General features: G+C 37.7%; 1 protein-coding gene across 1 annotated transcript in view; it reads right to left on the bottom strand.

Annotated features, from left to right (window-relative positions):
• Positions 1–19,362, bottom strand: part of LOC128653573 (uncharacterized) — a 261,458-nt gene that overhangs the window by 104,350 nt on the left and 137,746 nt on the right. The window contains exons 14-16 of the mRNA XM_053706954.1: positions 18,418–18,660; positions 8,540–8,696; positions 4–49 (exon numbers count right to left, since the gene is read on the bottom strand). Of these exons, the coding sequence (XP_053562929.1) occupies positions 4–49; positions 8,540–8,696; positions 18,418–18,660 (446 nt within the window). The remainder of the gene's footprint in view (positions 1–3; positions 50–8,539; positions 8,697–18,417; positions 18,661–19,362) is intronic.

The raw sequence follows: 19,362 nt of genomic DNA, 5'->3' as shown, positions 1-19,362 counted from the left end.
TACTTTCAGGATTTGTCACTTGAATAAAGTTTGAATTGTCATTTGTACACTAGGAATAAACAAAGAAAAAAACATCATCATTTACAAATCTAATTTATAGTTAAAATTAAGCTAATAAGAATTTGTAGAAAGGTTATTCCTAAATTTTACTCTTGCATTTAATTTTCTTTATCGATAAATTCAGTTCTATTCCATTAAAGTCATATTTTATATTTACTATCAACTTTAAAATATAACACAAAGTAACTTTTTGACCTTGCAACATAAAACAAGCTTACCAAAATGATATTGTCCTTTACACAGTTAAATGGACATTAAACTAGACTTGTGCGCGATAAAAAAATTCGGTTCGCTTCGTTTTGATTCGGGTTGTAATAAAAATTGGGTTTCAAACATTTGTAATAATTTGGTATGTGTCGGTAATTCGGTTTTTATTTATTCGTGTCATTCCGAATTTTTAAATTCGGATGCATTTCGAAACTGTTACGGAATTATTATTAAAGGGACACTGAACCCAATTTTTTTCTTTCATTATTCAGATAGAGAATGCAATTTTAAGCAACTTTCTAATTTACTCCTGTTATCAATTTTTCTTCGTTCTCTTGCTATCTTTGTTTGAAAAAGAAGGCATCTAAGCTAAGGAGCCAGCCAATTTTTGGTTTAGCACCCTGGAAAGCACTTGTTTATTGGTGGGTGAAGTTATCCACCAATCAGCAAGAACAACCCAGGTTGTTCACCAAAAATGGGCCGGCATCTAAATTTACATTCTTGCTTTTCAAATTAAGATACCAAGAGAATAAAGACAATTTGATAATAGGAGTAAATTAGAAAGTTGCTTAAAATTGCATGCTCTATCTGAATCACAAAATAAAATAAATTGGGTTCACTGTCGCTTTAATGTCAGACCGAATCTTTATTACGGACTGAATAGTTATTCCTAACTAATGTTCCAGCGATTGCCGACACAAAATTATGTTAAACCGCTGCAGCCACCCACGCCGCCACTAAATAAAGCTATTAACCGCTTAATCACCGTCCTCACACATCACTAACACTACCTAAACCTATTAACCCCTAAACCTTCGCCCCCCACATCTCTGACACTAACTAAACAACGAAATAAAGTTATTAAACCCGAAACTGCAGTTCCCCGACATCACCGACACAAGCTAAAACTATTAAACCCTAAACCCCCCAGATCGTCAACACTACCTAAACCTATTAACCCCCTAAACCGCCATTCCCAAACATCGCCAACACTAACTAAATCACTAAATAAAGTATTAAGCCCTAAACCGCCGTTCCCCAACACTAACTAAAACCATTAACCCCTAAACTGCACCCCCCCACATTGGCAACACTAACTAAACCTATTAATTAACCCCTAAACCACCGGCCCCACATCGCAACAACCTTAATTAAACGATATTAACCCCTGAACCTAACCCTAAACCTTACACTCCCTTACTTTAACATAATTTAAATAGACCAAAATTAAAGTTTAAATTATTAACTAAATAATACCTATTTAAAACTAAATACAAAGTAACTTACCTGTGAAATAAAACCTAAGCTAGCTACAATAAAACTAATAGTTATTTTGTAGCTAGCTTAGGTTTTATTTTTATTTGACAGGTATGTTTAAAAAAAAAAAAAACACCCCAAAATAAAAATTTTTCCTAATCTATAATAAACTACCAAGGGCCCTTAAAAGGGCCTTTTGTAGGGCATTGCCCTAAAAAAAATCAGTTATTTTTCTAAAAAAGAAACACAAACCCCCCCTAACAGTATACAAACCCCCACCCCCCAAACCCACAAAATAAAAATAAAGTTAATAAAGGGCATTCAGCTCTTTTACTGACCATTAAAAATAAAAAATGCCTATTCTAAAAAAAAAACACCCCAAAATGAAAAAAAACACATTACACAAAATAACAAACGAATTATCAAAAATAATAAAAAATGATTCCTATTCTAATACCCATTTAAAAAAAAAAACTACCAATAACCCTTAAAAGGGCCTTTTGTGGGCATTGCCTTAAAGTTTACAGCTCATTTGCTCACAAATAAATACAAAGACCCACTAACATTACAAACCCCCACCCCCAAATCCACAAAATAAAAAAACTATCTAAAAAAACCTAATCTACCCATTGCCCTGAAAAGGGCATTTGTATAGGCATTGCCCTGAAAAGGACATTCAGATCTTTTACTGCCCTTACAAGGGCATTCAGCTCTTTTAATAGTGCCCCCTCCAATCTAAAAAATCCACCCCAAAAAACCTTAAAAAAAACTTACACTAACCCCTCTTTAGGTACTCACAGTTGTTGAAGACCTGCTTGAACGATCTTCATCCCGGTGGCTCCATCTTCATCCAGGTGGCTCCATCTTCATCCATCGAGGGACCGGCATCTTCTTCATCACTCCAGAGGTGGAGCAGCGATGCACACAGGCGATGGTCCAGGCCGAAGTCCGGAAGGAGGTCCAGGTGGAGGTCCATCGATCTGACGTGGAATTCCTCTTCATGCGTTCGTCCAGCGCACACTGAGGATTTAAATGCAAGGTACACCTTTTATATTGGGGGTACCATTGCATTCCTATTGGCTGAAAAATTTGAATCAGTCAATAGGAATAAGAGCTGCTTAAATCCTATTGACTGATTTGATGCACACAGGCGATGGTCCAGGCCGAAGTCCGGGAGGAGGTCCAGGTGGAGGTCCATCGATCCGACGTGGAATTCCTCTTCATGCGATCGTCCACCGCACACTGAGGATTTAAATGCAAGGTACACCTTTTATATTGGGGGTACCATTGCATTCCTATTGGCTGAAAAATTTGAATCAGTCAATAGGAATAAGAGCTGCTTTAATCCTATTGGCTGATTTGATCAGCCAATAGGATTTAAGCAGCTCTTATTCCTATTGGCTGATTCAATTTTTTCAGCCAATAGGAATGCAATGCAAGGAGTATCTTGCATTTCAATCCCCAGTGTGCGGCGGATGATCGCATGAAGAGGACCTCCACGTCGGATCGATGGACCTCTGCCTGGACCTCCTCCCGGACTTCGGCCTGGACCTCTGCCTCCACGCATTGCCACTCCACCTCCGAAGGGATGAAGAAGATGCCAGTCCCGTGATGGATGAAGATGGAGCCACCGGGACGAAGATCGTTCAAGTGGGACTTCAACAACTGTGAGTACCTAAAGAGGGGTTAGTTATAGGTATTTTAAAAAATTTTTTGTGGTGGTTTGCCCTTTTAAGGGCAGTAAAAGAGCTGAATGTTATTTTCAGGGCAATGCCCATACAAATGCCCTTTTAAGAGCAATGGGTAGATTCATTTTTTTAGATCTTTTTTTTTTTTTGTAATATTTTTTTTATTGAGGTTTTACAGGAAAAAGAAACATAACAGAAATCGCCTGTGTGCATCATAAATAAAAAATACAGCGAGAATTGAACATAATTTTTCAAAAATTATACAGTATGCAATAAGTAGGCAAATGGAACCTCGTTTTTATAATAAGTAACATAAATGACTAACCAGTTAGCAACAAACTCTCAGGCCATACAGCCACTAAGGATATAGAGAATAAAACTGGTAGATAGGTAAGTAGCTTTAGAGTATGGGGGGGGGGGGGATATTCAGCGGATAAGCACCGCTAGTCAAAGATGGGGGTGTGTGTGTGGGGGGGAGGAGCCTTGTATAAGTTCTTGGAGGTGTCTACAAGCAGTATCTTTGTTACTAGCTACTGCAAAATACATAATTAGTACTTGTCATCTGGGGACACTGTATTAGTCTCATTGTTCTAATAAGTAGGAGATGGCTACTTAAGGTCAAAGTCTCTGTTAAGGAGATGACTAGATTAACTAGTGGTATGACTATTTTACAAGTAGCTAATGGTATTGACAAATACTTGTGTATCTTGGAGCAGAAGTCCAGAAATATACAGGGGGTAAAGTTATATTTGGGTGTGCGTACATAATAAACCTGCGTTTCCGCCCTGTATTACGATATATATCTTTAAACTTAGTAGAGACAGCAATAGACAGAACTATTATTTATAGTAGACCAAAAGGACAGCCCAGACACAAAACTAGGAAGGAGAGGGCTAGCAACATGTCGAAATAATCATCACTTATATGGTTCAGATCTACTCTATTCTAACGATTGAGTGACGTAAGAGAGTCTCAAAATATAAAGGTTAAGTAGTACCTCCTCAAAATGTTAGGAATCCTAAAATGTTTTAATCATAATAAAAAAAGCAATACAACATCCCTATGTGTTGTGAGTAAACTGTTGTTCAGAGACTGTTAACCATGGTTCAAAAGTCCGTGCAGAGCTCTATGTACATATGAAGGTTTACAGTAGTAATTAAAGCTAAAGTCCAGCAAGCCACTCGGACATAAAGAGGTGCATATATAGATGTACAGTTACTTTTACTTTTGAGCCCAAATCTAATAATGGGAACTGAGCCTGCTACCATTAAGGGCTAAAGTGCCGCCTGGTATTGGTTGTTATTGTTTAAGCTTAAAAGGGCAGCCAAAGAAGACCATAGCTGTCATGTAACTATAAATAGGGCAATGGGCAATGTAACCAATGTGGTAATGAGTAAACTTTGCTAGTGGGTATCCCCACGGGCCCATCTCTTCCCAGCTGAAAAATTATAGACTTTATAGTGTTATGTGCCTGCTTACAGATCTTGATATTTAGGCAGCAGGAAGATTAACAAACACATAATTTCCCTAGATAAAACAAACTAATTGTAGTCTGATAGAGGATAACACATTTATGTAACATAGTTGGAGTACTGACTGCTAAATAGTATAGAATAAGATAAGGCCAGTGTGGGCAGACTAAGTTATAAGCTTGCAATGTTATATGAACACAGGTTTCAAGACCATAGTAAGTAGGAGAGCAAACATCATTACATTTGTACATTTGAACAGGCAAGCTTGAACAAATATATAACTATTACATAACAGGGCATACATAGTGAGTTTGGGAATGTAAATCCAACTTCTGAGGGTGCAGAAGTGTAAAAAAGTAGATATCAAATTTTATGAGTGAACAAGAAAAAATAGTCAACAACAAAGTAATATAGCAGAACGTTCTACTGAGCCTAATTCAGTCAATAAACAGCATTGAGCAACATCTATTAGTTATTCGTCTGATTAGCCAAGTTCTGACCCAAGTATGAAAAGTAATAAGCTTCCTCAGATTACCCTATTCCAGAGCGGCAGCTACTTTGGATAAATTTCTGAGAAGCAGTGTGAATGGCCATAACAACATAAGCAAATAGCTAAAGCAATATAATTTCTGAAAGAAAAGCCCATGTTAGTAGTGGGAAGGGACATATAATTAGCTTGCAACATATAAAATGGGGCCATTGTCAAAACATCTGAGAATCAATGTTATGGCTATAACAGTAGTCTTGTGTGAGGAACAAATTACGTATATAATAGAAGTATAATGTTGTGAAAGTCTAAAATAAGCTAGCCAGGTTATGAGTCAATGCATTGTAACCGTTATCAGGCTTATGGTCCTAGACTTTAGTAGGACTTATGTATTTACCCAATGCCAGTTTTAAATCCACGCAGAGACGGTGAAGACAACAAGTGGGCTAATCGATGCAAGCACTGCATTAAGGCCATTAGCGAAAGTGAACTGAGAGAGTCCCTGGCTATCAGGACACAGCAGTCAAATGACCCCTTTACGGGATATTTTATCTTGCAGCTCCTGATGCGATACTGAGCTCCTCTGTTTTCTCGCAGATCATCTAGTGTTTGAACTGCGGCCCCTAACTTCTTAAATGTCTTGTTATCTCCTATTAAAATGCTGATCTCACCATCCTGAATTTTGGGTTTACCGGATTCTGCGAGTGGGCCCCTGGTCTGTGCACTTGGGTCATATCTTTCTGTCATACTGAGCTCTCTGAGCCGTTGCGCAGCTGCGTCTTGGATTGATTCCACTTCCACCGCAGTAGCCCATGATAAGTAGTTCTGCACTTGCACCGCTGAATGCAATGTATCCTCTATTTCTGAGGCAGTGGGCTGCAGAGAACTATACTGTTCACAGTAATCCAATATGTCCGGTGTACTAGGTTCAGTATTCAGTTCGACCGCACATCTTTTTTCCCCCTCTAGGTTTTGAGGTGTGTCTCCGCTGTGGTGCGGTATACTGTGGGCGCAGAGTCCATCAGTTTCCTCTGTCCCACATGGTATCGATGTGTCTCCGCTTAGGCCCACTGCTTCTCTCAGGTCTGCAATGAGAGCTTGGTGATGGGCTTCCATAGAGATTAATAAGTTGCGAAGTGCTAATATAATTTGCCTCTCCATTAGTTGACTTGAGTCCACGATCGTGAGTGAGAAAAGAAAGGTAATTCTGATGATAGCCACAGTACCTAGATGCTTCAGAAAATGGCGGCTTACTCCATGCCGTTATCCCCTCAGGCCAGAAAGATTCCTGTACTATTGCGACGTCCAACAAACCAACTGGGTAACTTATATCAGTTGCTTAACCTTCTCGAGTTTTAGTAAGGAAGGAATTACAGTTTAGGATTCTATTTCATATGTCATATAATGATTTATTTGATCCTACAGCAGGAGCTCAAGAAAGAGACGTCTTGCTGCTTCGGCTGTAGGCTCCGCCCCCATTTTTTTAGGTCTTTTTTAATTTATTTTGTGTAATTTTTTTTTTGTTTTGGGGTTGTTTTTTTTGTTTGTTTAGAATAGCCATTTTCTATTTTTAATAGACAGTAAATGAGATGAATGCCCTTTTAAGGGCAATGCCCATACAAATGCCCTTTTCAGGGCAATGGGTAGATTAGGTTTAACTTTATTTTTATTTTGTGGGTTTGGGGGGTGGGGGTTTGTAATGTTAGTGGGTCTTTGTGGGTTTTTTTGTAGCAAAAGAGATGTAAACTTTAGGGCATTGCCCTACAAAAGGCCATTTTAAGAGCCTACAAAAGGCCCTTTTAAGGGCACTTGGTAGTTTATTATAGATTATGGATTTTTTTATTTTGTGGTATTTTTTTAAAAAAAATGGGGTATTAGAATAGGAATAGTTTGTATTATTTTGGATATTGTTGTTTGTTATTTTTTGTAATGGTATTTTTTTTAAATTTTTTTTAATTTTAGTGTTTATTTTTTGTAATGGTAGTTTTTTTATTTTGTAATGGTAGGTTTTTTTATTTTGTAATGTTAGCTTTAAGTGTAAGGCAGCTTAGGTTTTATTTTTATTACACAGGTAAGTTTGTATTTATTTTAACTAGGTAGTTAGTAAATAGTTAATAACTATTTACTAACTACTCTACCTAGTTAAAATAAATAACTTACCTGTTACCATGTTAAAGTTAGGGGGTGTTAGGTTTAGGGTTAGGTTTAGGGTTATGGTTTGGGTTAGGTTTAAAGTTAGGGGGTGTTAGGTTTAGGGGTTAATATAGTTTAATTTAGGCTGTTGCAATGTGGGGGCCGGCGGTTTAGGGGTTAATAGGTTTAGTTAGTATTGGTGATGTTTGAGAACGAGGTTTAGGGGTTAATAGCTTTAGTTAGTGTTGGTGATGTTTTGGAACAGCAGTTTAGGGGTTAATAGGTTTAGTTAGTGTTGGCGATTTGGGGGTGTGTGGTTTAGGGGTTAATAGCTTTATTTAGTGGCAGCGATGTGGGAGGGTTGCGGTTTAGGGGTAAATAGGTTTAGTTTGTGTCTGCAATGTTTCGGAACAGTGGTTTAGGGGTTAATAGGTTTAGTTAGTGTTGGCAATGTGGGGGGTGCGGTTTAGTTCATGTCGGCGATGTGTGGGGGTGCAGTTTAGGGGTTAATAGATTTAGTTTGTGTCAGCGATGTTTCGGGACAGCAGTTTAGGGGTTAATAGGTTTAGTTAGTGTCGGTGATGTCAGGGAACAGTGGTTTAGGAGTTAATACCTTTATTATAGACTTAGAGTTAATGTCGGGGAACTGTGGTTTTGGAACAATGAATTCCGAATATGAATAATGGATCCGAAAATTCGGAAACTAATTTATTCATTTTCTGAAATTTTCTGAATTTTTTGGGATGTGCCAATTCGGATGCATCCGAATCGCCGAATCGGGCAAAATTCGGCCGAATTTCAAATTTGTCCGAAATGAAACGTACATGTCTACATGAAACCCATTTTTTTCTTCCATGATTCAGATAGAGGATACCATATTAAAAAAAAAAAAAACATTTTTTTTCTATTACCAAATTTACTTCATTCTCATGGTTTTCTTTATTGAAGAGAATACACAGGTAACTAGTGCACACTTGTCTGGAGACCTTTATGGTAGCAGTTTATGGTATCCCCCTTCTCTGGTACAACCAATTACACGGGAGCAAGGTTTATCAATCACCCCAGTTAGATCAGTTCAGAGTGATTTTAATCTGCCACCTTTTAGGTAGCAGAGATTTTGGAAGCTGCAGTCTAGATCAATGCTGGTTCTCTTATCAAAGAATAGGGCCATTTGCACTTTGATAAATCTACCTTAAAGTGTCTATCACCAGGCCCAAAAGGGTGCAACCTCTTACCTTAGTGCAGCTGCTAGAATTTCTCTCACATAACCAGGCGTCACAGAAGATGTTTACAGTGTTATATCCTTGAAATGCAAAAGCACTGATTCTTATTCTGGCCTCCAGGCTTTCTGCATTTTGTTCAATCACTGTTTTAACTTCATTTACTGGACAGCTAGAAAAATTGTGAGATAAATGTTGAGGAATTAGTATTCAACACATAACACTGCAAGTGTAAACATCTCTTTACAGTTATATAAATTGGAATATCATCTCAGAAATCAACATAAGAAACCATATAATTGTGCTGGTTTTCTTTATTGCTTATGATATTGTTCATTTATGGGAATTTGCAGTTTATGCACAGGACAATTTTTAAAAAACATGATGGTCTAGATTACAATTGTGCATTATCAATATCTCTGGACCGCACTAGGATTAGTGTGAATATCTGATACTACAAGTCCAGGATAAAGAAGAATTATGAGAGAATGTGTAGCACAGACAATATCCCTTTAGAGCACCCTATACTTTCAATGGATATCGTGGCTGCGCTAAACATCACTCATATTACAACAAGCTGAAAGTTTTGTGTTGTGCACAAGATCAACACATAACAGAGCTAAAAACATTATTGCAACTCAAGACCTAAAGTAAAGCGTTAGGGCTAGAATAAAACGATCACAGAAGGCATTTAAAATATATATTTATTATTGAAATTAATTTCAGGCTTGCCGGAAACTGTAGTTAAGAAGCAGCAGTCTTAAAGGGACATTCTACACCAGAATTGTTATTGTTTTAAAAGATAGATAATCCCTTTATTACCCATTCCCCAGTTTGCATAACCAACACAGTTATAATAATATACTTTTAACCTCTGTGATTATCTTGTATCTAAGCTTCTCCAAACTGCCCCTTTTTTCAGTTCTTTTGACAGACGTGCAGTCTAGCCAATCAGTGCCTGCTCCCAGATAACTTCTCGTGCATGAGCACAGTGTTATCTATATGAAATACATGAACTAACACCCTCTAGTGGTGAAAAACTGTTAAAATGCAATCTGAAAGAGGTGGGCTTCAAGGTCTAAGAAATTAGCATATGAACCTCCTAGGTTAAGCTTTCAACTAAGAATACCAAGAGAACAAAGCAAAATTGGTGATAAAAGTAAATTGGAAAATTGTTTAAAATTACATGCTCTATCTGAATCATGAAAGTTTATTTTGGCCTAGACAGTGTATATACAGTATGTGTGTGTATATATATATATATATATATATATATATATATATATATATATATATATATATATATATATATGTGTGTGTGTGTGTATACATGTATATACACATGTACAAACACTTTTGAGCCCTTCCCAGTCAAATCTCTATTTTAACCAAGTGAATATGGATAATAAAATATGAAAAGCTATTGACATTTCCATCGCTCCTACTTAAAAAAGTAATCTAATCATTTGTCTTTAAATACATACATATCAATGTTTCTTAAAAATTCAGGAGTTCCTCCACCTGATTTTTTTATTGTCATAGAATAAAATGTAAAATGTACTTCCTTGTGCAGTGAGGGTTAAATATACATTGAGATAAACTCCTAACCTACTTAAAGGGATATAAAACCCATTTTTTTTTCTTTTATGTTTCAGATAGAGCATGCATTTTTAAACAACTTTCCCATTTACTTCAATTAGCAAATTTACATAATTATTTTGGTATTCTTTGTTGAAAGTGCAGCATTGCACTACAGGAAGTTAGCAGAACACACTGGATAAACCAATAACAAAAGGTAAATTTGTGCAGCCACCAATAAACAGCTTGCTCCCAGTAGTGGTATTTTTTCAACAAAAGATGCCAGGAAAACAAAGCAAATTAGAGATTACAAGTAAATTGGAAATTTGAGTAAAATTGTATGTTCTATCTGAATCTTAAAATATTTTTAGTTTTCATATCCCTTTAACCCCTAAATTGAAAGCATCCCCCACAGTACAAAATGTCCATGATGAAGTTTTCAAATGCCTTCCCTGCCACATTTAACCCTTTATACTCCCACCTTCAAAGTCCACCACCACTTTAATCCCTAATCCAACAAACCCCACCATCATTAACATCATTCCCAATAAAAGACTACCTAATCTAATTAACCTGTTAACTGCCAACATCATCCTATAGCATACCACTTAAACTAATAAACTCCTAAATTATCCCCTATGACTGCCCTACTCAGCAACTCTAAACATTAAATATCTATCCTCTTAATGCTAGACCCCCTCCACAACACCCCTACTGCAATTATCTGTCTTCCCCCAAAACAATTTCAACACAAGGACCCTCCACCAGTAGAGACCATCTATATTAACATTCCCGCTATCCTAACACACATCACCCAAGTAAACTCTTAGCGCAGAGTAAGAATGTTTGCTCCCACTACTATGTTCTGCTGTTCCTTCATTCTTACTTGACGTCCTGATTTCTCATATTTACTCCCCAAATGGTCACATATAGAATAGAGGTCATCTTTACTAAATTACTTTGCTAGAGATTTAGCATTAATTGCATTACATTTTTACAAAATCTTGATTACCTAATTGTTAAACATTTAACAATCATTTAGATGGACAGAAAATAAGACTTTCCATTTGTTGTGGTGTGTGTGAGGAATGATTGCTTAAATGATAAAAAAAAATAGCAGATGATGGGATGAAGGTTAAAGGGACAAAAATACAGTTTTATGATTCAGAAAGAGCATGCAATTTTAATACACTTTCCAATTTACTTCCAGTATTACATTTTGCATAGTCTTTATATATACACACTGTCTGGAAAGCTTCTACTGAGCATGTGCACAAGTTCACAGTTATACATATACTAGTTATTGTTCGTTCCTAGGTTGAGCGCTTCTCTCTTTTTATATATAGTAGTCTGTGATTGGCTGATGTCTGTCACATGATACAGGGGGCCGGAAAATGTGAGAAACAATACATTTGCAAGACAAAAATCTACTGCTTATTTTAAATACAGAGTAGGTGTTATTACATTGTCTTTTTGTTATGCAGGGACCTATGTTTGTAAGGGGGGATGAAATAATGTACTAGGTTGGGGTCCCTTGGCAGGGGGTTATTAAATAAAGGGATCACTATGAGGGATGCCTGCTGCCAATACAGAGATAATTTTGGCTACAATTCATGGAATTATACTTTTCTTTTTAGTAGGAAGTTCCAGAAAGGTGTGCACCTTCAAAGACTTCAAAGGCGACTTTTTGAAGGCACCACTTTTATTCAACTTTCATGGTGCTGCAGTTTTGTTAGCAGCATATTTTCACCTAGTATATTTACCATAATATAGTAAGCACTATGTGAATCTACTGCATATTGTTTGGTTTTGGTGTAAAATTAAAAGTGTACTTTTTTTAGTTTTGACATACTTATAATTGCCCGTATTAATTTTTCTTCATTAAGGGGAATATTCTTATAGAGAGAACTTATCCATGCACCTTTGATGCCTCCTGAGCAGCATTGGCAGTCGGAATTTAAAATTGCACGAGCAATTGCTTGTGCAACCCCGCCCCATGCTCTCAGGCAACCAAATGTGGGAGAGGAGGGCTTGTCAGCCATTCCAGACAAACAAGTCCAAGTTGTCTGACATCTGCAACTTTTGGGGGTTTGGGGTTATGTTTACACATTAAGAAACAGCGGTTGTACATGCCGGCCATACTTGAATATGAAAATATTTAGTATTTTGTATTGATCATTAAAACGGGTGATGTTTTATTGAAAGTATTTTAATTAGAGCCTTGTTTTTTCCCCTAAGAGTAGTGCTTGCTCACCTCAAAGAATGTTTCCTGGCTAAAGTCATAAAAGGCTACATCTTAAAGGGAACATTACACTGCTGTGTACAACTACAGTAGCATGATTACTACTCACCATACTATAGTATTACCTCTTGTACCTGCCGCTGTCTTCAAAGTTGTTCTCTTATTTTAACCCATTATAATTACCAGTTAGTGAATCTCTGCATCTTCACACTGGGCGCCGCCATCTTGGATCTTATATTTGATGTGACTTTAAAACTATGCAACAAAAACTGCAAAAATGTAATGCTTACACTTTCTATTATGTGAGATAAACTGAATTGCAAGGAACAGCTTTCAAAAAAGCCAGTCTGTGAAAGTGCACTGCTTCTGTCATGGAAGGAAACAATACATAAGCTACAAGATGGCGGCACCCAGTATAAAATGCAGAGCTTTGCTGCTGGATTCTGTAATAAGTAAAGAGAACGACTTCAAAGACAGCTGCAGGTACAAGAGGTAATGCTATAGTATGGTGAGTAGTAATCATGCTACTGTAGTTGTACACAGCAGTGTAATGTTCCCTTTAAGATGTATCCTTTTATGACTTTATCCAGGAAACATTCTGTGAGGTGAGCAAGTACTACTCTTTGGGGAAAGGGACAGTAAAATCAGTATTAAACTTTCACGATTCAGAGAGAGCATGCAATTTCCAATTTACTGTTCTTATTTAGGTCTCTTTTTTGAAAAGCAAGACTAGGTAGGTTCAGGAGCAGCAATGCACTTCTGGGCGCTAGATGCTGATTGGTGGTTGCATGCATACACCTCTTATTATTGGCTCACCTAATATGTCCTGCTAAGCTCCCAGTAATGCATTGCTGCTCCTTTCACAAAGAATACCAAGGCCTAGATTTAGAGTTCGGCGGTAGCCGTCAAAACCAGCGTTAGAGGCTCCTAACGCTGGTTTTGGGCGCCCGCTGGTATTTGGAGTCAGTGATTAAAGGGTCTAACGCTCACTTTTCAGCCGCGACTTTTCCATACCGCAGATCCCCCTACGCCATTTGCGTAGCCTATCTTTTCAATGGGATCTTTCTAACGCTGGTATTTAGAGTCGTTTCTGCAGTGAGCGTTAGAGCTCTAACGACAAGATTCCAGCCGCCTGAAAATAGCAGGAGTTAAGAGCTTTCTGGCTAACGCCGGTTTATAAAGCTCTTAACTACTGTACCCTAAAGTACACTAACACCCATAAACTACCTATGTACCCCTAAACCGAGGTCCCCCCACACCGCCGCCACTCGATTAAAATTTTTAACCCCTAATCTGCCGACCGCCACCTACGTTATACTTATGTACCCCTAATCTGCTGCCCCTAACCCCGCCGACCCCTATATTATATTTCTTAACCCCTAACTTGCCCCCCACAACGTTGCCGCAAGCTACTTAAAATAATTAACCCCTAATCTTCCGACCGCAAATCGCCGCCACCTACGTTATCCCTATGTACCCCTAATCTGCTACCCCTAACACCGCCGACCCCTATATTATATTTATTAACCCCTAATCTGCCCCCCTCAACGTCGCCGACACCTGCCTACACTTATTAACTCCTAATCTGCCGAGCGGACCTGAGCGCTACTATAATAAAGTTATTAGCCCCTAATCCGCCTCACTAACCCTATCATAAATAGTATTAACCCCTAATCTGCCCTCCCTAACATCGCCGACACCTACCTTCAATTATTAACCCCTAATCTGCCGACCGGAGCTCACCGCTATTCTAATAAATGTATTAACCCCTAAAGCTAAGTCTAACCCTAACACTAACACCCCCCTAAGTTAAATATAATTTTTATCTAACGAAATAAATTAACTCTTATTAAATAACTTATTACTATTTAAAGCTAAATACTTACCTGTAAAATAAATCCTAACCTAAGATATAATTAAACCTAACACTACCCTATCAATAAAATAATTAAATAAACTACCTACAATTACCTACAATTAACCTAACACTACCCTATCAATAAAATAATTAAATAAACTACCTACAATTACCTACAATTAACCTAACACTACACTATCAATAAATTAATTAAACACAATTCCTACAAATAAATACAATTAAATAAACTAGCTAAAGTACAAAAAATAAAAAAGAACTAAGTTACAGAAAATAAAAAAATATTTACAAACATAAGAAAAATATTACAACAATTTTAAACTAATTACACCTACTCTAAGCCCCCTAATAAAATAACAAAGACCCCCAAAATAAAAAATTCCCTACCCTATTCTAAATTAAAAAAGTTACAAGCTCTTTTACCTTACCAGCCCTGAACAGGGCCCTTTGCGGGGCATGCCCCAAGAATTTCAGCTCTTTTGCCTGTAAAAAAAAACATACAATACCCCCCCCCCAACATTACAACCCACCACCCACATACCCCTAATCTAACCCAAACCCCCCTTAAATAAACCTAACACTAAGCCCCTGAAGATCTTCCTACCTTGTCTTCACCATCCAGGTATCACCGATCCGTCCTGGCTCCAAGATCTTCATCCAACCCAAGGGGGGGTTGGCGATCCATAATCCGGTGCTGAAGAGGTCCAGAAGAGGCTCCAAAGTCTTCCTCCTATCCGGCAAGAAGAGGACATCCGGACCGGCAAACATCTTCTCCAAGCGGCATCTTCGATCTTCTTCCATCCGGTGCGGAGCGGGTCCATCTTGAAGCAGGCGACGCGGATCCATCCTCTTCTTCCGATGTCTCCCGACTAATGACGGTTCCTTTAAGGGACGTCATCCAAGATGGCGTCCCTCGAATTCCGATTGGCTGATAGGATTCTATCAGCCAATCGGAATTAAGGTAGGAATTTTCTGATTGGCTGATGGAATCAGCCAATCAGAATCTAGTTCAATCCGATTGGCCGATCCAATCAGCCAATCAGATTGAGATCGCATTCTATTGGCTGATCGGAACAGCCAATAGAATGCGATCTCAATCTGATTGGCTGATTGGATCAGCCAATCGGATTGAACTAGATTCTGATTGGCTGATTCCATCAGCCAATCAGAAAATTCCTACCTTAATTCCGATTGGCTGATAGAATCCTATCAGCCAATCGGAATTCGAGGGACGCCATCTTGGATGACGTCCCTTAAAGGAACCGTCATTAGTCGGGAGACATCGGAAGAAGAGGATGGATCCGCGTCGCCTGCTTCAAGATGGACCCGCTCCGCACCGGATGGAAGAAGATCGAAGATGCCGCTTGGAGAAGATGTTTGCCGGTCCGGATGTCCTCTTCTTGCCGGATAGGAGGAAGACTTTGGAGCCTCTTCTGGACCTCTTCAGCACCGGATTATGGATCGCCAACCCCCCCTTGGGTTGGATGAAGATCTTGGAGCCAGGACGGATCGGTGATACCTGGATGGTGAAGACAAGGTAGGAAGATCTTCAGGGGCTTAGTGTTAGGTTTATTTAAGGGGGGTTTGGGTTAGATTAGGGGTATGTGGGTGGTGGGTTGTAATGTTGGGGGGGGGGTATTGTATGTTTTTTTTTACAGGCAAAAGAGCTGAAATTCTTGGGGCATGCCCCGCAAAGGGCCCTGTTCAGGGCTGGTAAGGTAAAAGAGCTTGTAACTTTTTTAATTTAGAATAGGGTAGGGAATTTTTTATTTTGGGGGTCTTTGTTATTTTATTAGGGGGCTTAGAGTAGGTGTAATTAGTTTAAAATTGTTGTAATATTTTTCTTATGTTTGTAAATATTTTTTTATTTTCTGTAACTTAGTTCTTTTTTATTTTTTGTACTTTAGATAGTTTATTTAATTGTATTTATTTGTAGCAATTGTGTTTAATTAATTTATTGATAGTGTAGTGTTAGGTTAATTGTAGGTAATTGTAGGTAGTTTATTTAATTATTTTATTGATAGGGTAGTGTTAGGTTTAATTATATCTTAGGTTAGGATTTATTTTACAGGTAAATTTGTTATTATTTTAACTAGGTAACTATTAAATAGTTCTTAACTATTTAATAGCTATTGTACCTGGTTAAAATAATTACAAAGTTGCCTGTAAAATAAATATTAATCCTAAAATAGCTATAATATAATTATAATTTATATTGTAGCTATATTAGGATGTATTTTACAGGTAAGTATTTAGCTTTAAATAGGAATAATTTATTTAATAAGAGTTAATTTATTTCGTTAGATTTAAATTATATTTAACTTAGGGGGGTGTTAGTGTTAGGGTTAGACTTAGCTTTAGGGGTTAATACATTTATTAGAATAGCGGTGAGCTCCGGTCGGCAGATTAGGGGTTAATAATTGAAGGTAGGTGTCGGCGATGTTAGGGAGGGCAGATTAGGGGTTAATACTATTTATGATAGGGTTAGTGAGGCGGATTAGGGGTTAATAACTTTATTATAGTAGCGCTCAGGTCCGCTCGGCAGATTAGGGGTTAATAAGTGTAGGCAGGTGTCGGCGACGTTGTGGGGGGCAGATTAGGGGTTAATAAATATAACATAGGGGTCGGCGATGTTAGGGCAGCAGATTAGGGGTACATAGGGATAGCGTAGGTGGCGGCGTTTTACGGAGCGGCAGATTAGGGGTTAATAATATAATGCAGGTGTCAGTGATACCGGGGGCGGCAGATTAGGGGTTAATAAGTGTAAGGTGTTTAGACTCGGGGTACATGTTAGAGTGTTAGGTGCAGACGTAGGAAGTGTTTCCCCATAGGAAACAATGGGGCTGCGTTAGGAGCTGAACGCTGCTTTTTTGCAGGTGTTAGGTTTTTTTTCAGCTCAAACAGCCCCATTGTTTCCTATGGGAGAATCGTGCACGAGCACGTTTTTGATGCCGGCCGCGTCCGTAAGCAGCTCTGGTATCGAGAGTTGCATTTGCGGTAAAAATGCTCTACGCTCCTTTTTTGGAGCCTAACGCAGCATTTGTTTTAACTCTCGATACCAGAGTTAAATTTATGGTGCGGCCAGAAAAAAGCCCGCGGAGCGTTAACAGCCCTTTTACCGCCGAACTCTAAATCTAGGCCCAAGAAAATAAAGCAAATCTGATAACAGAAGTTGGAAAGTTGTTTAAAATGGTATGCTCTGTCTGAATCATGAAATAAAACATTTTAAAGAGACATTCCCTGTCTAAATATGAATAAACATAGATGAATTACATCTTTAAATAAAAGCATATTTGCGATATTCATTTATTGGCAAAAATGCTTCTAGTAAAAGTTATTACTGTTATAGTGTTAACATTTTTCTATGCACGTGCATGTGAAGCATAGCTAAATATTTTCAGTGCACCAGCATTTTAAGTACTGCAGCTGCGCAGACGCCAGTGGGGCTTGTATAATGTCAGCAATTAACAAAATAAGTTATTGCCAGATGGTACAAGCACCTTAGGCTCTCTGAGCAAGTGATGTGTAAAAAATGCTCGTGCATGGTGCATACTTAAAAATACACTTTTGAAACAGCTCTGGCTTTAATTATAAGTATTTTTGCTAATACGTGTATATTACAAAAATTATTCTATTCAAAAATTAAATACATCCATGTGGATTCCGATTTTAGCTGGAATGTCCCTTTAAGTTTCATGTATCTAATATAATCACTGGCATGTTGTAGTTACATTGCACACACTTAAAGGGACACTGAACCCAAAACTTTTCTTTTGTGATTCAAATAGAGCATACCATTTTAAGCAACTTTCTAATTTACTCCTATTAGCAATTTCCCTTCATTCTCTTGGTATCTGTATTTGAAAAAGAAGGCATCTAAGCTTTTTTTTGGGTTCAGAACTCTGGATAACACTTTTTTATTGGTGGATGAAGTTATCCACCAATCAGCAAGGACAACCCAGGTTGCTCACCAAAAATGGGCCGGCATCTAAACTTACATTCTTGCATTTCAAATAAAGATACCAAGAGAATTAAGAAAATTTGATAACAGGAGTAAATTAGAAAGTTGCTTAAAATTTCATGCTCTATCTGAATCACGAAAGAAAAAAATTGGGTTCAGTGTCCCTTTAAGGTTGCATAATATGCAGTGTAAAAGGGCAGATAAACATCAGGGTACATAGCAATCATCAAACTTACCCATTACGAACTAACTGTACAAACATGGGATCACTGCGATCATTGGGAGTGGCAAAGCACTCACTGACTTTTAGCACAAAAGTATCTTCATCTGCACCCATAACAGACAAGGCCAGGTAGACGTCTATTCCAACATATACATAATCAAGGTCTTCAATTGGCATGGTGTAATCTGAATTCTTATAAACAGCCATGGTAATTGTATATGAACCTTCTCCCCTGACTGATAAGAGGTTTATAAAGCTATGAAAAAAGGGCAAGGTCAGAAAAGGAGCATGGGAATAATTACATGAAGTAAAACAAACAGAAACATGATGTTTAAGGCTCATTAGCTGAATTAGTAATTATATTGGAGCCCTTTGCAGTTAAGTAGATGAAAACATGTTAAAGCATATTTATGCAATATTCATATTTTTTTAAGTGTTATAGTGTGTATTTACTGTATATATTTCACATTCCAATGTTCTTCACATATCAGAATATGTTCTAAGTATTTATAAATAGATTTTCCTTTATATATCTGTATAGATCTATACCGATATATAATTATATATATATATATATATATATATATATATATATATATATATATACCAAAATACAATATCAGATCTATGTAGAAATATGTATTTAAGATTGAATAGAACATATTCTGCTATGTGAAGAACATTGGAATGTGAAATATTAAAATTTTCATGTTGGGTTAGCGCACATAAGAATATGAGTTCAGGTTTGCGCGCAAGTGGGGTTGCTCCATTGACTTCTATGGGAGAATAGGTTACCACAAGTTTGGCTTTTTGCGCGCGTTGGGTTAGAGCGAGAGCAATAACTTTTTACTTTCAACTCATGATGTGAATGCAACCCGATGTGCGCAAAATGTATACTTCTAGCGCAATTAGCGCTCAAGCGAAAGTGCTAAATAACGCTCCACTCGTAATCTGGCCT

This window comes from Bombina bombina, chromosome 3 (assembly GCF_027579735.1).
Source record: "Bombina bombina isolate aBomBom1 chromosome 3, aBomBom1.pri, whole genome shotgun sequence".
NCBI lineage: Eukaryota > Metazoa > Chordata > Amphibia > Anura > Bombinatoridae > Bombina > Bombina bombina.
The sequence above is the reverse complement of the archived record's forward strand: the minus strand, read 5'-3'. Positions and strand labels throughout refer to the sequence as shown.